Raw genomic sequence first — 20,727 nt, 5'->3', positions numbered from 1 at the left:
GAATAACAATTTCACACACTATCACTCTATGCTTTTTTTTGTCACTTTACTTTCTTTATTACAGTTTCATTTATGTTCTATTTCAAATTTTGCTTGTTCTGTTTTTTCGTTTTATCAATTCCATCAAAAACAAATTTGCTTTAAATATACAGTGAGGAAAATAAGTATTTGAACACCCTGCTATTTTGCAAGTTCTTCCACTTACAAATCATGGAGGGGTCTGAAATTGTCATCGTAGGTGCATGCCCACTGTGACAGACATAATCTAAAAAAAAAAAATCCAGAAATCACAATGTATGATTTTTTTTAACTACAGTGGAACCTCGGGTTACGAATTTAATTCGTTCCGGTACTTTATTCGTAACCTGAAATGTTCGTATCCCGATACAAATTTCCCCATAATAATGAACAGAAACTTCGGTAATTCGTTCTGGACAACCAAAAATATTACTTAAATAAAAATAAAGCCAATATTCACTAATATTATTTACTTTTAACATGTTATATTAAAATCATACCACATAAAACATACAAAAGAGGAAAAGATCTTTACCGGTACTTTCCTTTGAGAAGACTCGCTGCAGGAGACGGCGTTCGTAGAAGGGGAGGAGGGAGAGTTATTGTTTGAAGGAGAATCTTATTATATTATATTATTATATATTATTATATATTATATTATTATATATTATTATATATTATATTATAGAATATTAAAGACAGTGTTATTAACACGAACGCTGAGACAATTGTTGCATTAGAGGGAAATGAGAGCTGTTTCTTTAAGGCTACTATCAGTTGGTATTGAAGTCCAGAGTGAAATTCATTATGGGTATTGTACTTCGGAAAAGACTGTAACCCTGCTAATATATCTTCATAAAAACAAGTAAAGTGGTTATGCATCGGCTAATGTTGTCCATCTCATCATTCCACGAGCATCAACTAACGAGTTGTTACGCTGCCGCCGGGAAAAGTTCAAGCGGATAAGTAACACGATGCTCGCTAGGGACACAGGACGCTAACTGATGTGACGAGCTGCGTGGATAGAGCAAAAACAACCAACTTGCCTGCGATTTTTTGGTGAGCGACGTTTGTATCCCGATATATTGTTCGTAACCAGGGGCAAAAATTTTGATGAACTGCGATTCGTAACCTGAATTATATGTATGCCGGGGCGTTCGTAACCCGAGGTTCCACTGTATTTATTTGTATGATACAGCAGCAAATAAGTATTTGAACACCTGAGAAAGTCAATGTTAATATTTGGTACAGTAGCCTTTGTTTGCAATTACAGAGGTCAAACATTTCCTGTAGTTTTTCACCAGGTTTGCACACACTGCAGGAGGGATTTTGGCCCACTCCTCCACACAGATCTTCTCTAGATCAGTCAGGTTTCTGGCCTGTCGCTGAGAAACACGGAGTTTGAGCTCCCTCCAAAGATTCTCTATTGGGTTTAGGTCTGGAGACTGGCTAGGCCATGCCAGAACCTTGATATGCTTCTTACAGAGCCACTCCTTGGTTATCCTGGCTGTGTGCTTCGGGTCATTGTCATGTTGGAAGACCCAGCCTCGACCCATCTTCAGTGCTCTAACTGAGGGAAGGAGGTTGTTCCCAAAATCTCGCAATACATGGCCCCGGTCATCCTCTCCTTAATACAGTGCAGTCGCCCTGTCCCATGTGCAGAAAAACACCCCAAAGCATGATGCTACCACCCCATGCTTCACAGTAGGGATGGTGTTCTTGGATGGTACTCATCATTCTTCTTCCTCCAAACACGTTTAGTGGAATTATGACCCAAAAGTTCTATTTTGGTCTCATCTGACCACATGACTTTCTCCCATGACTCCTCTGGATCATCCAAATGGTCATTGGCAAACTTAAGACGTGCCTGGACATGTGCTGGTTTAAGCAGGGGAATCTTCCGTGCCATGCATGATTTCAAACCATGACGTCTTAGTGTATTACCAACAGTAACCTTGAAAACGGTGGTCCGAGCTCTTTTCAGGTCATTGACCAGCTCTTCCCGTGTAGTTCTGAGCTGATTTCACACCTTCCTTAGGATCATTGAGACCCCACGAGGTGAGATCTTGCATGGAGCGCCAGTCCGAGGGAGATTGACAGTCATGTTTAGCTTCTTCCATTTTCTAATGATTGCTCCAACAGTGTACCTTTTTTCACCAAGCTGCTTGGCAATTTCCCCGTAGCCCTTTCCAGCCTTGTGGAGGTGTACAATTTTGTCTCAAGTGTCTTTGGACAGCTCTTTGGTCTTGGCCATGTTAGTAGTTGGATTCTTACTGATTGTATGGGGTGGACAGGTGTCTTTAAGCAGCTAACGACCTCAAACAGGTGCATCTAATTTAGGATAATAAATGTAGTGGAGGTGGACATTTTAAAGGCAGACTAACAGGTCTTTGGGGGTCAGAATTCTAGCTGATAGACAGGTGTTCAAATACTTATTTGCAGCTGTATCATACAAATAAATAGTTTAAAAATCATATATTGTGATTACTGGATTATTTGTTTTTTTAGATGTCTCTCACAGTGGACATGCACTTACGATGACAATTTCAGACCCCTCTATGATTTCTAAGTGGGAGAACTTGCAAAATAGCAGGGTGTTCAAACACTTATTTTCCTCACTGTAATAATTGTTATATGGAAACTGAATACAATTATGCCACTTTAGAAGCCATGATACCTCATCATTTCAACCATATGCTACCCACAAATGCCACAAACTCTCATTTAAGTATTCCAATTCTAAACTAGCTAATTGCACAAAAATAACGAAAACCCAAATTTCTAAAAATGGAAAAGAAAATGGGTCTAGGTTTACCAATTTGCGAAAAGAGTGCCTACAAATTGTGGAACAATGTTCCTTAAAATTATGGAACAATTCTGAGAAACAGCAAAATGTTTTCTGGAGGTTATAATTTTATTTAAAAAAATATCTGGTGTTCTGCCTTTTTTTTTTTTTATTTGAAATATTTTTTTATGAACATGTGTGAGCAAATTTTAATGACATTTTAAAGTCTTCTGAGCAAAGAGGCATTATGTTTAGAATGTGTTGTGCCAAATTTTTTTTTTTTTTTTTTTACAGATTCAGGGACCATGGCAGCAATGAACACATCAGCTGGCCCCAACTCTATTAATACAACTTTATCCATCACATCTAGCTTTAATGCTACGACAGGTGGGCTAAATTTGTTTATTGATTATAGGTGAATTAATACATGAAAAATATTGAAAAATGGTAATAGATAAAATGTGCGATTAAGTTGCAATTGTTATCGATTAAATACTTTAATTGACTGACAGCCCTAATTTATATATATGAAAATGCTGTAATTCTTACACCAGTCACTTGATTTGGATGTAAATACAAATTAAAGCTGAAGGTCCTACCATTATTTACTTATTTTTATTACAGCTAAAATAAGAATAACTTACCAACATCCAAATATTTAATTGACTTCACTGTATGGATGTGTGTGTAAATGAAATACATTTTAATGTCTGAATGTTTAAAATTTTTATTTTACTTCTTATGATATAGCACCATGGCCAGTGCATTGCAACTTTTTGCAAAACTGTGATAATAACTGTGAGTATAATTGCCTTAATAATGGTAAAAACGATAATTCTGAGTGATGCATTTAATCAGCTGTTTTTTATTTATACAATTTTTCAGCTGTGTACTACTGGATGACAATCAGTGTTGATGTTAATGGATCTGAGTCTAATGAGTCAGATATATCTGCATGGGTAAGTGCTAATGTAGCTTTTTTATTTAATTAAAAAAATATCGGAACAACGAAACATAAACATAAAATGTATAAACAAGGCACTGAACACACAAAAAAGTGATGATTATGATAGTACTTATAAAGTACAAAATATATTTTTTTACTGTTAGTGACAAAATATATTTTTATCATTTATCCATGTGTGAAAATTATTTTTGTAAATGTGTCTATCTCTACATTAACAAAATATTTCAGAACACTTAGAGTGGACATGTCAACCCTATAGTTACAATTAGCTCTGCCTGTCTGATAAAATGTTTCCAGCTTCAGAAACTGTTCCAAAATCATAGTGAATGTAGTCCAACTCCAACTGTTTCACCATTAAAAATCAATACCACATCACCCAGTGGAATAAGAAATGACACCACCAACAGCACAGTATCTGCACCAGCTACCACTGCCGCCATTACAAAAAATGTCAGCTCGGATACTACAGGTCAATATTACAATGGAACGCTTGGAAACAACAGGTACTGCAAATGCATTTTTTTTGCTTGTTGAAAAAAACAAATATGTAGTACATTGTTATAGCCTCAACACAATACTATCAAAGCATTATTTTAATTTGTATTATGCTGAAAAATGCATGCATTTGTTATAATTGTGCTGTATTTCTCATTAGCCTACAATCTATGATAGAAAAAAAAATTGCATTTAAATGAATACATTGGTCATAATGTCTCAGCTTTTAAAATATACAAGCTTAACTGTGTGATAATGCTTTTTTGTCATTGACTGTTTGCAGTATGTCAAATGAAAGTGAAACTACAACAAACATATTTAAGGTAAGCATTATTTTTTAGAGAGCCCCAATATCTCTAAATTACTGCATTTCAAGGAGTGTTTCAAAAGTATTTTTTGCATTTGAATGTGTATATATTAGGATGAATATGTCTGAAAATGGATGAATACATGTGTAAAATAAAAGTTAGTTTGTTATTTATGTATGTTTTTAGGATGTGACAGTCATGTGTGCCAATAAAACTGCAATAAGGTTTGTTATGCAAAGTTTTTTTTTACTGCTATTTTCCTGCAAAATCCTTATGCAAAAATAATATAATGTTGTTAATCGGCTAACATTTCTGGTCTAGGCAGACTACATGCACTGTGTTGTTGCAGTTAACACAGCCAACCAATAAATGCTGCATTATACAAACTTTGAGCATGGTACAGAATAAATCTTTCATTCAGGCCTATGTGGTTGGAAATGGTGTAGAGCAAGTAGGTGAGTGCTCTTAATTTACAGACAAGAACCATAAAAGACTGATACTGTTAAAATGCTTATTTTGCATGCAACCTCGCTGAAACTTGGATGCTGGTTGTTTCCATTTCTGATGTATATTTGCTCTGGTAGAAATAAAATAAAATGTATTCATACTAAGGCAACATGCCACAATGTTGTAGCATTACAGAAAATAGATCCTACACCATATAGAAGACAAGTAACTAATTAGATTTTAACCTTGCAGTAAAAGGGATTTGCCACAGCAGTGCTGCAGGACCACCAGTTGGAAGCTTTGAGAAGTGCAAAGGTTCTCTTAGCCCTGACATTCCCTGCAATTCAAATGCCACAGTTAATGTGTCATGGTAAGAAACATGGTTAAACACTGATGGGTTTTACATGTAAAGAAAAGGTGAAAATGGCTTTCTGAACAGATGTTAATAGATCAGAATTTCAGCTTTTTACATCTAGATCACAATAATGAGTCAAACAAGCACCAACCTGGTACCTTTAGGGGATGACCACCCAATTGAATGTGAGCAAATGTCACAAGGGATCAGCCCCTGTGTGAATACTTATGTACGTCATTTTAATTTTTTATTTATCGATTTTTAATTTGCAAAGATTCCTAGGAAAATTATGAGTTTAATTAATTTTGGAATAAGGCTATAACATAACAAATTTTGTGGAAGAAGTGAAGCGCTGTGAACACTTTCCAGATGCACTGTATACTTGAAATGGTAGAACTGGTGAACAAACACCTTATGGGCACAGAAAAAGTGGTAAATGGTAGAAGAAGTATTTCTTTAGTAAAAAAAAACTGTTTACAGCAGTTGGCCTCCAAGAGGTCAAAATCAACAATCAAAAGAAGACTAGAACAATCGCAATAGGAAATAAATATAATTTACCACAAAATTCAAATGACTGGTCAGCTTAAAAATTACAGTTTGTCAAAAACAACTATAAAATCTTATTGTTAATCCATAAAAAGTCAGTTCTGGAACAACATTCAATTAATAGATGAGACAAAGATGAACTTCTACCAGAATTGTGTGAAAAAGACTATAGATAGGAAAGGAACTGCTTATATATCTCTTTTTATGTTGTGGGCTGCCAATGGAATGTATTGACGATGTGGCTGCTGACAAAAATATGTTTATAATATAGTTTACAGGCTATATTATATGTGTAAAGAAATTCTTTAAATGTCTGATGGATTATAGTGTAGATTAGCAATGATCTGAGCACAACCAGGTATTTTAAAATGACTATGTTAGTTTGACCAAATACGTTTTGTGCCTGTAAATAAAAAAAAAGTGTTGGGGTAGGTACATATGAATATGCTTTAATTCTTACACCAGTCACTTGATTTGGATGTAAATACAAATTAAAGCTAAAGGTCTGCATGTTGTCCTAGCATTAATTATTTATTTTCATTACAGATAAAATAACAATAACTTACCAATGTCCAAATATTTAATTGACTTCACTGTATGGATGTAAGATAAGATAAGATAAGATATACCTTTATTCATCCCACAGTGAGGAAATTTCTCTGTTACAGCAGCAAAGAAAAAGAAAGGAGCAAATATGTGAAAACAAGTAGAAACATTCAGTACAGACCAAAAGTTTGGACACACCTTCTCATTCAAAACGTTTTCATTATTTTCATGACTATGAAAATTGTAGATTCACACTGAAGGCATCAAAACTATGAATTAACACATGTGGAATTATAAATGGAATTATATACATAACAAAAAAGTGTGAAACAACTGAAAAACTTAATATTCTAGGTTCTTTAAAGTAGCCACCTTTTGCTTTGATTACTGTTTTGCACACTCTTGGCATTCTCTTGATGAGCTTCAAGAGGTAGTCACCTGAAATGGTCTTCCAACAGTCTTGAAGGAGTTCCCCGAGAGATGCTTGGCACTTGTTGGCCCTTTTGCCTTCACTCTGCAGTCCAGCTCACCCCTAAACCATCTCGATTGTGTTCAGGTCCGGTGACTGTGGAGGCCAGGTCATCTGGCGCAGCACCCCATCACTCTCCTTCTTGGTCAAATAGCCCTTGATGCCTTCAGTGTGACTCTACAATTTTCATAGTCATGAAAATAAAGAAAACTCTTTGAATGAGAAGGTGTGTCCAAACTTTTGGTCTGTACTGTAATACAGTATATAGTATATACACAACACAATGTATAAAATACAAAAGAAGAAAACCAGTAAGTAGTTACGATATTTAAAATATTGCACATAGGTAATATTGCGTGATTTAAAATTATTGTTATTGCACATCTTCTTTTTCTTCTTCTTCTTCTTCTTTCGGCTGCTCCCATTTGGGATCATCACAGAGGATCATCCGTTTCCATAACACCCTGTCCTCTACATCTGCCTCTTTCACACCAACTACCTGCATGTCTTCCCTCACCACATCAATGAACCTCCTCCTTGGCCTTCCTCTTTTCCTCCTTCCTGGTGGCCCCATCCTCAGCATTCTCCTAACAATATAACCCATGTCCCTCCTCTGCACATGTCCAAACCATCTCAATCTAGCCTTCCTCACCTTGTCTCCAAAACATCCAACATGCTCCGTCCCTCTAATAAACTCATTTCTAATCATGTCCATCCTTGTCACTCCCAACGAAAACCTCAACATCTTCAGCTCTGCTACCTCCAGCTCCACCTCCTGTCTTTTACTCAATGCCACTGTCTCTAATCCATACAACATTGCAGGTCTCACCACAGTGCTATAAACTTTCCCTTTCATTCTTGCAGATACCCTACTATCACTCCACCCTGCCTGCACTCTTTTCTTCACTTCCCTTACACACTCTCCATTACTTTGCACTGTTGAACCCAGGTACCTGAACTCCACCACCTTCTCCACCTCTTATCCCTGCAACCACACCACTCCACTGCCCTCCCTCTCATTTACGCACATGTACTCTTTCTTACTTCTACTGACTTTCATTCCCCTTCTCTCCAGCGCATACCTCCACCTCTCCAGGCTCTTCTCAACCTGCTCACTACTCTCACCACAAATCACAATATCATCCGCAAACATCATAGTCCAGGGAGACGCCTGTCTGACCTCGTCCGTCAACCTATCCATCACCACTGCAAACAGGAAAGGGCTCAGAGCAATCCTTGATGCAATCCAACCTTCACCTTGAACCAGTCTGTTGTTCCTACTGCACACTTCACTGCTGTCACACTGTCATCATACATGTCCTGCACCACCCTCACATACTTCTCTGACACACCTGACGTCCTCATACAATACCACAACTCCTCTCTTGTCACTCTGTCGGACGCTTTCTCTAAATCCACAAATACATAATGCAATTTCTTCTGTCCTTCTCTATACTTCTCCATCAACATTCTCAAAGCAAATAAGGCATCTGTGGTGCTCTTCCTTGGCATGAAACCATACTGTTGCTCACAGATAGTCACCTCTTCTCTCAGCCTGGGTTCCACTACTCTTTCCCATAACTTCATGGTGTGACTGATCAACTTAATTCCCCTGTAGTTACTGCAGGTCTGTACATCACCCTTATGCTTAAAGATCCAGCACACTCCTTCTCCATTGCTCAGGCATCCTCTCACCTTCCAGAATCTTGTTAAACAATCTCGTTAAAAACTTAACTGCCATCTCTCCTAAACATCTCCATGCTTCTACCGGTATGTCATCTGGTCCAACAGACTTTCCACTCTTTATCCTCTTAATCGCTGCTCTTACTTTCTCCTTACTAATCCTATCCACTTCCTGCTTTACTAACTCCACATCATCCAACCTTCTCTCTCTCTTATTTTCCTCGTTCATCAGCTGCTCAAAATACTCCCTCCGGCTTCTCAACACACTCTCCTCACTAGTCAACACATTTCCATCTTCATTCTTTATTGCTCTAACTTGCAACACATCCTTCCCAGCTCGGTCCCTCTGCCTGGACAATCGGTACAAATCCTTTTCTCCTTCCTTAGTGTTCAACCTCTCATACAGCTCCTCGTATGCCTTTTCCGTGGCTTTCGCCCCATCCCTCTTCACCTGCTGCCGCATCTCCTTGTACTCCTGCCTACTTTTCTCATCACCCTGTCGATCCCACTTCTGTTTTGTTAACCTCTTTCCCATTATGCTCTCCTGCACTTCCTCATACCACCACCACATCTCTTTGTCCTCCTTTCTATTTCCAGATGTCACACCAAGTACTTTTCTAGCTGCCTCCCTCATCACTCCTGCAGTAGTTTCCTAATCATCCAGCACCTCTTCACCACCACCGAGCCCCTGTCTGACCTCTTCCCTGAACCTCACACTACACTCTTCCTCCTTCAGTTTCCACCATCTTATTCTTCTGTCAGTCCTCACTCTTCTCCTCTTCTTCTTCGTCTCCAAAACCATCCTACAGACCACCATCCGATGCTGTCTAGCTACACTGTCCCCTGCCAACACTTTACAGTCTCCAATCTTCTTCAGGTTGCATCTCATACATAGAACATAATCCACCTGTCTGCACCTACCTCCACTCTTATACGTCACCCTATGATCCTCCTTCTTCTTAAAATAAATATTCACCACTGCCATTTCCATCCTTTTAGCAAAATCTACCACCATCTGCCCTTCCACATTCCTCTCCATTAGGCCATACCTACCCATCACCTCCTCATCACCTCTGTTCCCTTCACCTACATGCCCATTAAAGTCTGCCCCAATCAACAATCGTTCATTCCTAGATACACCATCTACCACTTCATCTAATTCACTCCAGAATTTTTCCTTCTCCTCCATCTCACAGCCGACTTGTGGAGTATAGGCACTGATTACATTTATCATCATCCTTCAACTTCCAGCTTCAGGTTCATCACCTTATCAGAAACTCTCTTCACCTCCACTACACTCTTACTGTAGTCTTCCTTCAGAATCACACCTACACCATTTCTTTTTCCATTCACACCATAATAGAACAGTTTAAACCCACCTCCAATGTTCCTGGCCTTACTCCCTTTCCACTTGGTCTCCTGGACACACAACATATCTACCTTTCTCCTCTCCATCATATCAGATATATCTTTCCCTTTACCAGTCATAGTGCCAACATTTAAAGTACCAACCCTAACCTCCACTCTCCTACACTTCTCCTTTTCCTGCTGTCTCTGTAGATGTCTTCCTCCTCTCCTTCTCACTTGGCCAACAGTAGCCAATTTCCACCGGTACCCTGTTGGCTAACGATACCTGTGGCGGTTGTTGGTAACCCGGGCCTCGACCGATCCGGTATGAAATTCTTAATCGTGACCCGCATATTCGATTTGGCACATGTTTTACGCTGGATGCCCTTCCTAACGCAGCCCTCCCCATTTACCTGGGCTTGGGACCGGCACTAAGAGTGCCTCCCTAATGGCTGGGCTAAATTATTTTTATTGCACATGTATTGCTTAAAAAATGTTATTGTTATTATTGCACAGTTAAACAGTAATAACAGTGTATATTTTGGAGACTGGTTCACTGGGAGCAACTCTGATTGTCAAGTCTAATTGCAGCAGGGAGAAAAGACCTGTAGGTCTGTATCGCTCCTTCAGACACTTAGGATGTAACAGTCTGTCACTGAAGGAGCTGCTCAAAGATGAAACTGTTTCATACAGGGGGTGAGAGTTGTTCTGCAGTAATGATGATAGTTTAGCTACCATCCTCCTTTCTCCCACCTCTTGTACAGTGTCCAGGGGAATCACCAGGACCGAGCTGGCCATCCTGATCAGCTTGTCCAGTCTCTTCCTGTCTGCAGTAGAGATGCTGCTGCACCAGCAGACCTCACTATAGAATTTTGCTGAGGCCACCATAGAGTTAAAAAAGGTCTTCAGTAGCTCTCCGGGCACTCCAAAAGACCTCAGCAGAAAGAGTCTGCTCTGTCCTTTCTTATAAGTTGCCTCAGTATTATCTGTCTAGTCCAGTTTGCTGTTCAGATGAACACCTAGGTATTTGTGAGAGTCCACTCTCACAATGTCCTTTCCCTGAATGTTCACTGGTGATAATAAAGTTTGTTTGTGCCTACGGAAATCCACCACCAGTTCTTTGGTCTCTCCTCGCGTTTATCTGGAGGCAGCTCCAGCTCCAGCTCCAGAAAGTTCTGGATCAGTCCTCTGTACTCCCTGGCATCATCATCTGTGATCAGACCAATGATGGCAGAGTCATCAGAGAACTTCTGCAGGTGACAGGTTGCTGAGATGAACAGGAAGTCTGCAGTGTAGACGGTGAAGAGGAACAGGGCCAGAACTGTTCCCTGCGGGGCTACAGTGTTGCAGACAACCATGTCAGACTTACAGTCAAGAGTCATCACATACTGTGGTCGGTCTGTGAGGTAGTCCAATATCCAGTTAGACAGATGATGGTCCACTCCCATGTATACCATCTTATCCCTCTGGAGCGCAGGTTGGATTGTGTTAAAAGCACTAGAGAAGTCAACAAACATGACTCTCACTGTGGTCCCAGCCTTTTTCAGGTGTGAAATAGCCAGATTTAGGAGGAAGATGATAGCGTCTTCCATTCCAATGCCAGGTTGGTAGGTAAACTGAAGTGGATCCATTGATGGACTCACCAAAGGTTGAAGATGAGTAAACATCAGCCTCTCCAATGTCTTCATAAGATCAGGTCAGTGCTACTGGTTGGTAGTACCCAAAGTCTTTTGGGTGCGACGTCTTTGGTACAGGTACCAAGCAGGATGTTTTCCATAGCTGTGGCACCTTCACCAGGTTTAGGCTCAGGCCAAACATGTACAGCAATATGCCGCACAGCTGGTCTGCACAGGTCTTAAGGAGCCTGGAGCTGATGCCGTCTGGGCCTGTTGCCTTCCTCATTTTCACTTCCTGAGCTTCATTTTCACCTGGGCTTCTGTAAAGGGCTGTTTGTATTGGTTGGAGTCAGGGCTGGAGGAATTGGTGGGGGTGGGGTTTTAGATGTGTTGTGTATAGGCTGCAAGCTGATAGCAGTGCAGAGAGAGGTGGGGCTGGAGCAGCTTGCTGTGAAAGCAGAGAAGGAGGGTTGCAGCAGGGGGGACTGATTGGGGGCAGGGGAGGGTAGCTGATCAAATCTGTTAAAGAAAAGATTCAGATCATTCACCCACTTCTGGTCACCCTCAGCCTGAGAGCTCCTTATAACCAGGGATGGTTTTAAGCCCCTTCCACACACCACTGACGTTGTTCTGCTGATCCTCCATCTTCCTCCTGCTTTTCTTTCACTGATCTTCTTTCTAGGTTATCTCTGGACAGTTTTTAGCTGGTTATCTCTGGACAGTTTTTAGCTCTTCCTTGTTTCCTGATTTAAAAACCCCTCTTCTTCTCTTGAAGGGAATTTTTTTCATCAGGGTTAATCCATGGCTTGCTATTGGATAAACACTGTAAAGTCCAGGTGGGTACAGTATTCCCCACACAGAAGTTGATATAGTCCCTAATACAGTCTGTTAGATTGTCAATATCTTTCCCATCTAACAGGATATTGACAATCTAACACACTGTATTATGGACTATATAAATGTGTATATATATATATATATATATATATATATATATATATATATATATATATATATATATATATACAGTGAGGAAAATAAGTATTTGAACACCCTGCTATTTTGCAAGTTCTCCCACTTAGAAATCATGGAGGGGTCTGAAATTGTCATCGTAGGTCCAGGTCCACTGTGAGAGACATAATCTAAAAAAAAAAAATCCAGAAATCACAATGTATGATTTTTTTTTTAACTATTTATTTGTATGATACAGCTGCAAATAAGTATTTGAACACCTGAGAAAGTCAATGTTAATATTTGGTACAGTAGCCTTTGTTTGCAATTACAGAGGTCAAACGTTTCCTGTAGATTTTTACCAGGTTTGCACACACTGCAGGAGGGATTTTGGCCCACTCCTCCACACAGATCTTCTCTAGATCAGTCAGGTTTCTGGCCTGTCGCTGAGAAACACGGAGTTTGAGCTCCCTCCAAAGATTCTCTATTGGGTTTAGGTATGGAGACTGGCCACACCAGAACCTTGATATGCCGGTCATCCTCATCTTAATACAGTGCAGTCGCCCTGTCCCATGTGCAGAAAAACACCTCCAAAGCATAATGCTACCACCTCCATGCTTCACAGTAGGGATGGTGTTCTTGGGATGGTACTCATCATTGTTCTTCCTCCAAACACGTTTAGTGGAATTATGACCCAAAAGTTCTATTTTGGTCTCATCTGACCACATGACTTTCTCCCATGACTCCTCTGGATTATCCAAATGGTCATTGGCAAACTTAAGACGTGCCTGCACATGTGCTGGTTTAAGCAGGGGAACCTCCCGTGCAATGCATGATTTCAAACCATGACGTCTTAGTGTATTACCAACAGTAACCTTGGAAACGGTGGTCCCAGCTCTTTTCAGGTCATTGACCAGATTCTCCCGTGTAGTTCTGGGCTGATTTCTCACCTTCCTTAGGATCATTGAGACCCCACGAGGTGAGATCTTGCATGGAGCCCCAGTCCGAGGGAGATTAACAGTCATGTTTAGCTTCTTCCATTTTCTAATGATTGCTCTAACAGTGGACCTTTTTTCACCAAGCTGCTTGGCAATTTCCCCATAGCCCTTTCCAGCCTTGTGGAGGTGTACAATTTTGTCTCTAGTGTCTTTGGACAGCTCTTTGGTCTTGGCCATGTTAGTAGTTGGATTCTTACTGATTGTATGGGGTGGACAGGTGTCTTTAAACAGCTAATGACCTCAAACAGGTGCATCTAATTTAGGATAATAAATGTAGTGGAGGTGGACATTTTAAAGGCAGACTAACAGGTCTTTGAGGGTCAGAATTCTAGCTGATAGACAGGTGTTCAAATACTTATTTTCCTCACTGTACTTACTGGATATGTGGATTTGTCAGGATTTTCTCGATTTTATGAGAAATTCTTAAAGCTGGACATAAAATGCTAAAGAATCCCTAGCGCTAGCGTTAGCCACTAGCCACCTTTTTTTCTTTACAAACCTTTAGGTTCATGGGTTAAATATGGCCACTGAATTTTGTTACGATTGGCTTTGTGGTACATTGGAAGAGACACCGGATGGAAAATTTCAGGTCGATTGGGCAAACGGTTGGGTAGTTATAGGCATTTAGCTATGTAATATTTTTAATTTGAACAAAGATTGAGCTCATAAACTTGTCTACCAAGATATTTGATTCCATTCGTAACTTATAGCCATTTTAGTAAAAGTGGCCCTGCCTATTTTGAATGTTTTGGCGAGCCTCATGCGAAACTTCAACTTTTTTTAGAGCGTTATAATATTAATAATAATAATAATAATAATAACAACAATAATAATTCCTATAAAAACAATAGGGTTTCAGCACTATGTGCTTAAACCTCTAAATCTCCCTACAATTACAATAGGTCTTCTGTACTACATACTTAAACCCCTAAAAAAAAAAAAAGCACTCCAAGTGCGAGGCGGAAACTAAACAACCTTGTGACCCATCATATAATACGCTCCTGAGGGAACTTAGATCTTTCACATGTAAAAAGTTGTGTACCAATAGAATGGAATATGAAAGACATGAAATAAAGACATGACAGGTGGGGTGCAATGAATGGCAGGATTTATTTAATTGTTTTGTGACCTAAACAAACAATTAGTTCATTAATGCAAGTAAATTAAAACATCAGATAGGGTACCTCAACAACACTTTAGTTTTCTCTATTTTTGAACTTCATGCTATTTGATGTTTTAAACTTTAGTATATCATTATCATTTTTTGGGGTGATGGACAACAGGCAGGCCTTGAAAATCCATTCCCCTCTAAAGCAGGGAATGGCAGAACCTGTTACCCTTGACAAAATGAGTCCTAGAAATGTGTCAAATATACAATACCACATGTATATATGTATTCAGACTCTTTACTCTGTACTTTGTTGAAGCACCTTTTGCAATTACAGCCTCAAGCATCGATAAATGGACAGAGAGTCTCTATACGGGTGTAGATCGTTTATTGGAACACGTCTTCAGTTCGTACTCTTTAACATGAAGCATCCATCGATCACCGTTCAACACCAATCACCACCGTGAAACTTAAATTAAAGAAAGAAAAATACACAAATATTCAAATGTAAACAAAGGACATTCACTCATTAAAAATCATAAACATAAACAGTGATAAGCTTTAAGCTATCAAAGCCAGATTCACATTAAAACAAAAACATACCTCGCTCCGCTTTACCAAGGGTGCAAAACATTACCAAACTTTGCTAAACTCCGACAATCCAGTACCAGTGTTCAAAAATGAAAACTTACAAAAATGTAATCCACGCTATTTCTCAAAATTAATGCAGAGACAAAAACTAACAGCTAACCAAAAAAAAGGCACATGCTGTGAACGTGCGCATCATCGAAAAATTCCTCCGATCAATCTGATCCCGAACACAGGTTCCGCCTACACACACACCTTGCACATTAACAACGGTTATAACAAATGAAAAAATCAAGGGCACTTACAGCATACTATGTGGGTGTTTTCCTGCAGCAGGGACTGGGCAACTGGTCAGGGTTGAGTGAAAGCTGAATTAAGTAAGGTACAGAAATATTTTCGATAAAAACCTGTTCCACAGTACTCAGTATCTCGCTCTGGGCAAAAGGTTCACCGACATCAAACCTAAGCACACAGCAAAGACAACACAGAAATGGCTTATGGACAACTCTGTGAATACGTTAGAGTGGCCCAGCCAGAGCCCGACTTGAACCCTATTGAACATCTCTGGAGCGATCTGAAAGTGGCTGTCTACCGACGGTCCAAAACTGACCCTGCTTCACAGGATTTAAAACTCCCCCAATTTTGAGACATAAAATCCCACAATTCAGGTGTGCAAAGCTTGTAGCTTCATACCCAAAAGGACTTGAGGCTGTAATTGCCGATAAAGGTCAACTAGGTACTGTGATATTTTAGAGTTTTTTATTTAAAAAATGTGCCAGCATTTATAGAATTCTGTTTTCACTTTGCCATTATAGTACTAAGTGTAGATTAATGAAATATAAAATCTGTATCAGACTACAACATAAAAAAGTAAAGTGAATTTCCGAATGCACTGTGTGTGTGTGTGTGTGTGTGTGTGTGTGTGTGTGTGTATATATATATATATATATATATATATATATATATATATATATATATATATATATATATATATATATATATATATATACAGTGAGGAAAATAAGTATTTGAATACCCTGCTATTTTGCAAGTTCTCCCACTTACAAATCATGGAGGGGTCTGGAAAAAAAACCCAGAAATCACAATATATGATTTTTAAACTATTTATTTGTATGATACAGCTGCAAATAAGTATTTGAACACCTGTCTATCAGCTAGAATTCTGATCCTCAAAGACCTGTTAGTCTGCCTTTAAAATGTCCACCTCCACTACATTTATTATCCTAAATTAGATGCACCTGTTTGAGGTCGTTAGCTGCATAAAGACACCTGTCCACCCCATACAATCAGTAAGAATCCAACTACTAACATGGCCAAGACCAAAGAGCTGTCCAAAGACACTAGAGACAAAATTGTACACCTCCACAAGGCTGGAAAGGGCTACGGGGAAATTGCCAAGCAGCTTGGTGAAAAAAGGTCCACTGTTGGAGCAATCATTAGAAAATGGAAGAAGCTAAACATGACTGTCAATCTCCCTCGGACTGGGTCTCCATGCAAGATCTCACCTCGTGGGGTCGCAATGATCCTGAGGAAGGTAAGAAATCAGCCCAGAACTACACGGGAGGAGCTGGTCAATGACCTGAAAAGAGCTGGGACCACCGTTTCCACAGTTACTGTTGGTAATACACTAAGACGTCATGGTTTGAAATCATGCATGGCATGGAAGGTTCCCCTGCTTAAACCAGCACATGTCCAGGCACGTCTTAAGTTTGCCAATAACCATTTGGATGATCCAGAGGAGTCATGGGAGAAAGTCATGTGGTCAAATGAGACCAAAATAGAACTTTTGGGTCATAATTCCACTAAATGTGTTTGGAGGAAGAAGAATGATGAGTACCATCCGAAGAACACCATCCCTACTGTGAAGCATGGGAGTGGTAGCATCATGCTTTGGGGGTGTTTTTCTGCACATGGGACAGGGCGACTGCACTGTATTAAGGAGAGGATGACCGGAGCCATGTATTGCGAGATTTTGGGGAACAACCTCCTTCCCTCAGTTAGAGCATTGAAGATGGGTCGAGGCTGGGTCTTCCAACATGACAATGACCCGAAGCACACAGCCAGGATAACCAATGAGTGGCTCTGTAAGAAGCATATCAAGGTTCTGGCGTGGCCTAGCCAGTCTCCAGACCTAAACCCAATAGAGAATCTTTGGAGGGAGCTCAAACTCTGTGTTTCTCAGCGACATGCCAGAAACCTGACTGAGAAGATCTGTGTGTGGAGGAGTGGGACAAAATCCCTCCTGCAGTGTGTGCAAACCTGGTAAAAAACTACAGGGAACGTTTGACCTCTGCAGTTGCAAACAAAGGCTACTGTACCAAATATTAACATTGACTTTCTCAGGTGTTTAAATACTTATTTGCAGCTGTATCATACAAATAAATAGTTAAAAAATCATACATTGTGATTTCTGGATTTTTTTTTTTAGATTATGTCTCTCACAGTGGACATGGACCTACGATGACAATTTCAGACCACTCCATGATTTCTAAGTGGGAGAACTTGCAAAATAGCAGGGTGTTCAAATACTTATTTTCCTCACTGTAAGTGAATAAAGGATAAAAGTAAGGAATGAACACATTTCTTGAAGTATGCTAAAATAGGTAGAACAGTTAAGGTAGAACATATCTTTAGAAAATTAAATATTAAATGTAAAACACACACATCTGTATTACCGAAATGGGGTCTAACAAATGTAAACAATTTCATTGCATTTTTCAATTTATTTTATTTGATCAATTCAGTTTGTGCCAATTTAATTGATTACTCAATGCAATCATTATACTTAAGAAGTGTATTGCATTATTTATATTTATATATATTTATATTTAATATTTATCAAATTTTATAAAATATTATTTTATATATTATTTATCCAAACAGGCTTTTCATTTAAAATTGTTTTAAAATGTAACTGTACACTAATATATATATATATATATATATATATATATATATATATATATATATATATATATAATTATTAGCAGTTATTATTACTAACATTTGTGAACATCAGCAGTTTACACTTTTACACACTTTATTTTATTGATAGAATTTTGTAATGGATTCAATTGGCACAAATTAAATCAGTTAAATAAAATAAAATGAATGAAAAAAATGTATAAAAAGTTTACATTAGTTAGACCCCATTTGGATAAGACAAATGTGTATTTAAGTGTGCATGTATTTTACATTTAATATTTAATTTTCAAAATATATTTTCTACTAAACTCTTCTACTTACATTAACAAATGTCTTAATTTAAAAGCACACAAGCGGATGAGTCTAACCACTAGGCTTTCTCACACACACACACACACACACACACACACACACATGTGCACGCGTCTCCCCGTTTTTCTCTGTGAGCGCACCGATTAAATTCATCCTCTACAGGTGTCCCTCATATTGCTTGCTTCGTTCAGGATCGATTATAAATCAGTGTGAAGCATCTTCGACTTACAATATTTTTGACTTACGATGGGGTCTACCTATATATATATATATATATATATATATATATATATATATATATATATATATATATATATATATATATATAAAACATAAAACAATCACACAAAATGTATTTTTCAGCAATGGGAACAGTGAAGCAGCATATGTTTCACTCGCCATTCCAGACCAAACTAACTGCACCTTTGGTATGTACAGCAAATTGATAGCAATATATGCTTTTCAACATATTGTTCATTAGTTGTTTATTGTTTATATAGCTCAATAGTTTTTTAAATATTACTATAACCTTTTTTATTATGCAATATATTATTCATTGTTCAAATAAAAAGGTAGATCAAATATGTATACACTTAAACAATGGGCTCAAAATATTAATATGAATCTCTTTTAACATAATGACTGTCGAGATTTTCTATAGCATCTGAAGTAATTTAGTAATTAATTATAAAATTACCATTATATAAATTATAGAATTATCAGATGCTATCATATTTTAATCCTATTTCTGTTATTTTACTCCTTAGAAAACCAAATAAATTCTTGTAACTGCTCCTTCAATTGCAACAGTACTGGTAAGAGAATAACAAAATTAATATTATACAAATTGATGATTTGGTTAATTTTAACTCAAGCTAAAATTCTCTTTGTTCTTTTTATAGCTCCCTATTATAGTTTCAACACTGAAACTGCAGACTTCAATTTAAACATGACGCAAGTAAGTTTTCTGATGAAAATTTATTGTGTGCCTTAAACAGTACATTTTATTTTGTTTGCAATAAAATAAAGTCTACAAGCTTATATTTAAAGTACCATACAACTAATACTTTTTTTGCTCCACAGATATTAACAAATTCCAATTGCAACATTACAAAGTAGGTTTACTATCTATCTATCTATCTATCTATCTATCTATCTATCTATCTATCTATCTATCTATCTATCTATCTATCTATCTATCTATCTATCTATCTATCTATCTTTCTCGACGTACATATACTGTATAAATGTGTGTGTGTGTGTGTGTGTGTGTGTGTGTGTGTGTGTGTGTGTGTGGTTTATTTAGTCCTAGTTGCAAGGCTTTGAAGAATATTTCACAAATCTATGAAGTAAGTATTTTGTGTTTAAAGTAAAAGCAGTTTTGTTATTAATATATTTGTTTACAATGGTATACAATTTTCATTCAGAATTCTACTGTGATATGTGATGTAAGGTAAGTTTACTTAATTATTTAATTTGTCTGCATAGACTTACTGCTGCATTGACTATTTGCTTTTATCTACAACAATTCAGATTTAGGGAAAATACAATAGAAGGAATCAAGAGCTAAAAACATTGCATCCAATGTTCCAGATTAAAGCAAAATTAAAGTCTGAACTACCATGTTTACTTTTGCTTATACTGCTTGTTTTGTCTGATAACAAAAGAAATGTACAAATACCACAAAGATTTTTGTTTGAATAACTACTCATTATTTACTGCAAAGATGCACCATTATTGTGAAACTAAGCAAAGCCATAGATGTGTGTATAATCAGCTCAGCATTACTGGCCGCATTCCAAAACCAGAGCACCACTGTCACTGATGGCACTGTCACTAGACTGGGTATGTACATTAATCTTTCAGCTTGAACACTTGAAGTTAAACTGTAATAAATGTACATTTCCTCATGCATTGCCAATTTTCAGGCTGTATTTCACTGTATGGACTGTATATTAGTGTTAGGTTCAAATTACATTTCATTGTTTATGCAGGGAAAGGAAGGCTTTCTCTATGTACAGTCAGATTTTATTTAAAGGGTTCAGAGTGGATTTTTCTTTTAGACAAAAACAAAACACCACCACCAGTTGTCATATGAAAAATACAGGGCTGGGCTGATTTCTTTCTGTCCCAGACTGTAGATTTTTGGATCTGATCAGTGACTTATTTCAGCTTATTACAGAAGGACAGAAGTATCAGTACATAATTTATTTTGCACCAAACAATAAAGTATAATAAACAG

General features: G+C 38.0%; 1 protein-coding gene and 1 long non-coding RNA gene across 4 annotated transcripts in view; one reads left to right on the top strand and one right to left on the bottom strand.

Annotated features, from left to right (window-relative positions):
• The window catches only part of LOC124393449 (adhesion G-protein coupled receptor G2), a 50,396-nt gene that overhangs the window by 17,583 nt on the left and 12,086 nt on the right, over positions 1-20,727 (top strand). For all 3 annotated transcript variants that reach the window (XM_046861294.1, XM_046861293.1, XM_046861295.1), the window contains 15 exons: positions 3,098-3,190; positions 3,554-3,601; positions 3,689-3,762; positions 4,068-4,273; positions 4,549-4,588; positions 4,760-4,797; positions 4,895-5,028; positions 5,273-5,390; positions 18,849-18,913; positions 19,253-19,300; positions 19,388-19,443; positions 19,569-19,600; positions 19,792-19,834; positions 19,913-19,938; positions 20,212-20,330. In XM_046861294.1, the coding sequence (XP_046717250.1) occupies positions 3,098-3,190; positions 3,554-3,601; positions 3,689-3,762; positions 4,068-4,273; positions 4,549-4,588; positions 4,760-4,797; positions 4,895-5,028; positions 5,273-5,390; positions 18,849-18,913; positions 19,253-19,300; positions 19,388-19,443; positions 19,569-19,600; positions 19,792-19,834; positions 19,913-19,938; positions 20,212-20,330 (1,140 nt within the window). The remainder of the gene's footprint in view (positions 1-3,097; positions 3,191-3,553; positions 3,602-3,688; positions 3,763-4,067; positions 4,274-4,548; positions 4,589-4,759; positions 4,798-4,894; positions 5,029-5,272; positions 5,391-18,848; positions 18,914-19,252; positions 19,301-19,387; positions 19,444-19,568; positions 19,601-19,791; positions 19,835-19,912; positions 19,939-20,211; positions 20,331-20,727) is intronic.
• On the bottom strand, positions 15,011-16,153 carry LOC124393453. Its single transcript, XR_006927325.1, has 2 exons — positions 15,243-16,153; positions 15,011-15,108 (listed from the first exon to the last, which is right to left on the bottom strand). It is a non-coding gene; the product is annotated as an uncharacterized LOC124393453 (long non-coding RNA).

This window comes from Silurus meridionalis, chromosome 11, assembly GCF_014805685.1.
Source record: "Silurus meridionalis isolate SWU-2019-XX chromosome 11, ASM1480568v1, whole genome shotgun sequence".
Taxonomy (NCBI): Eukaryota; Metazoa; Chordata; class Actinopteri; order Siluriformes; family Siluridae; genus Silurus; species Silurus meridionalis.
This window is presented reverse-complemented; position numbering and strand designations above follow the sequence as displayed.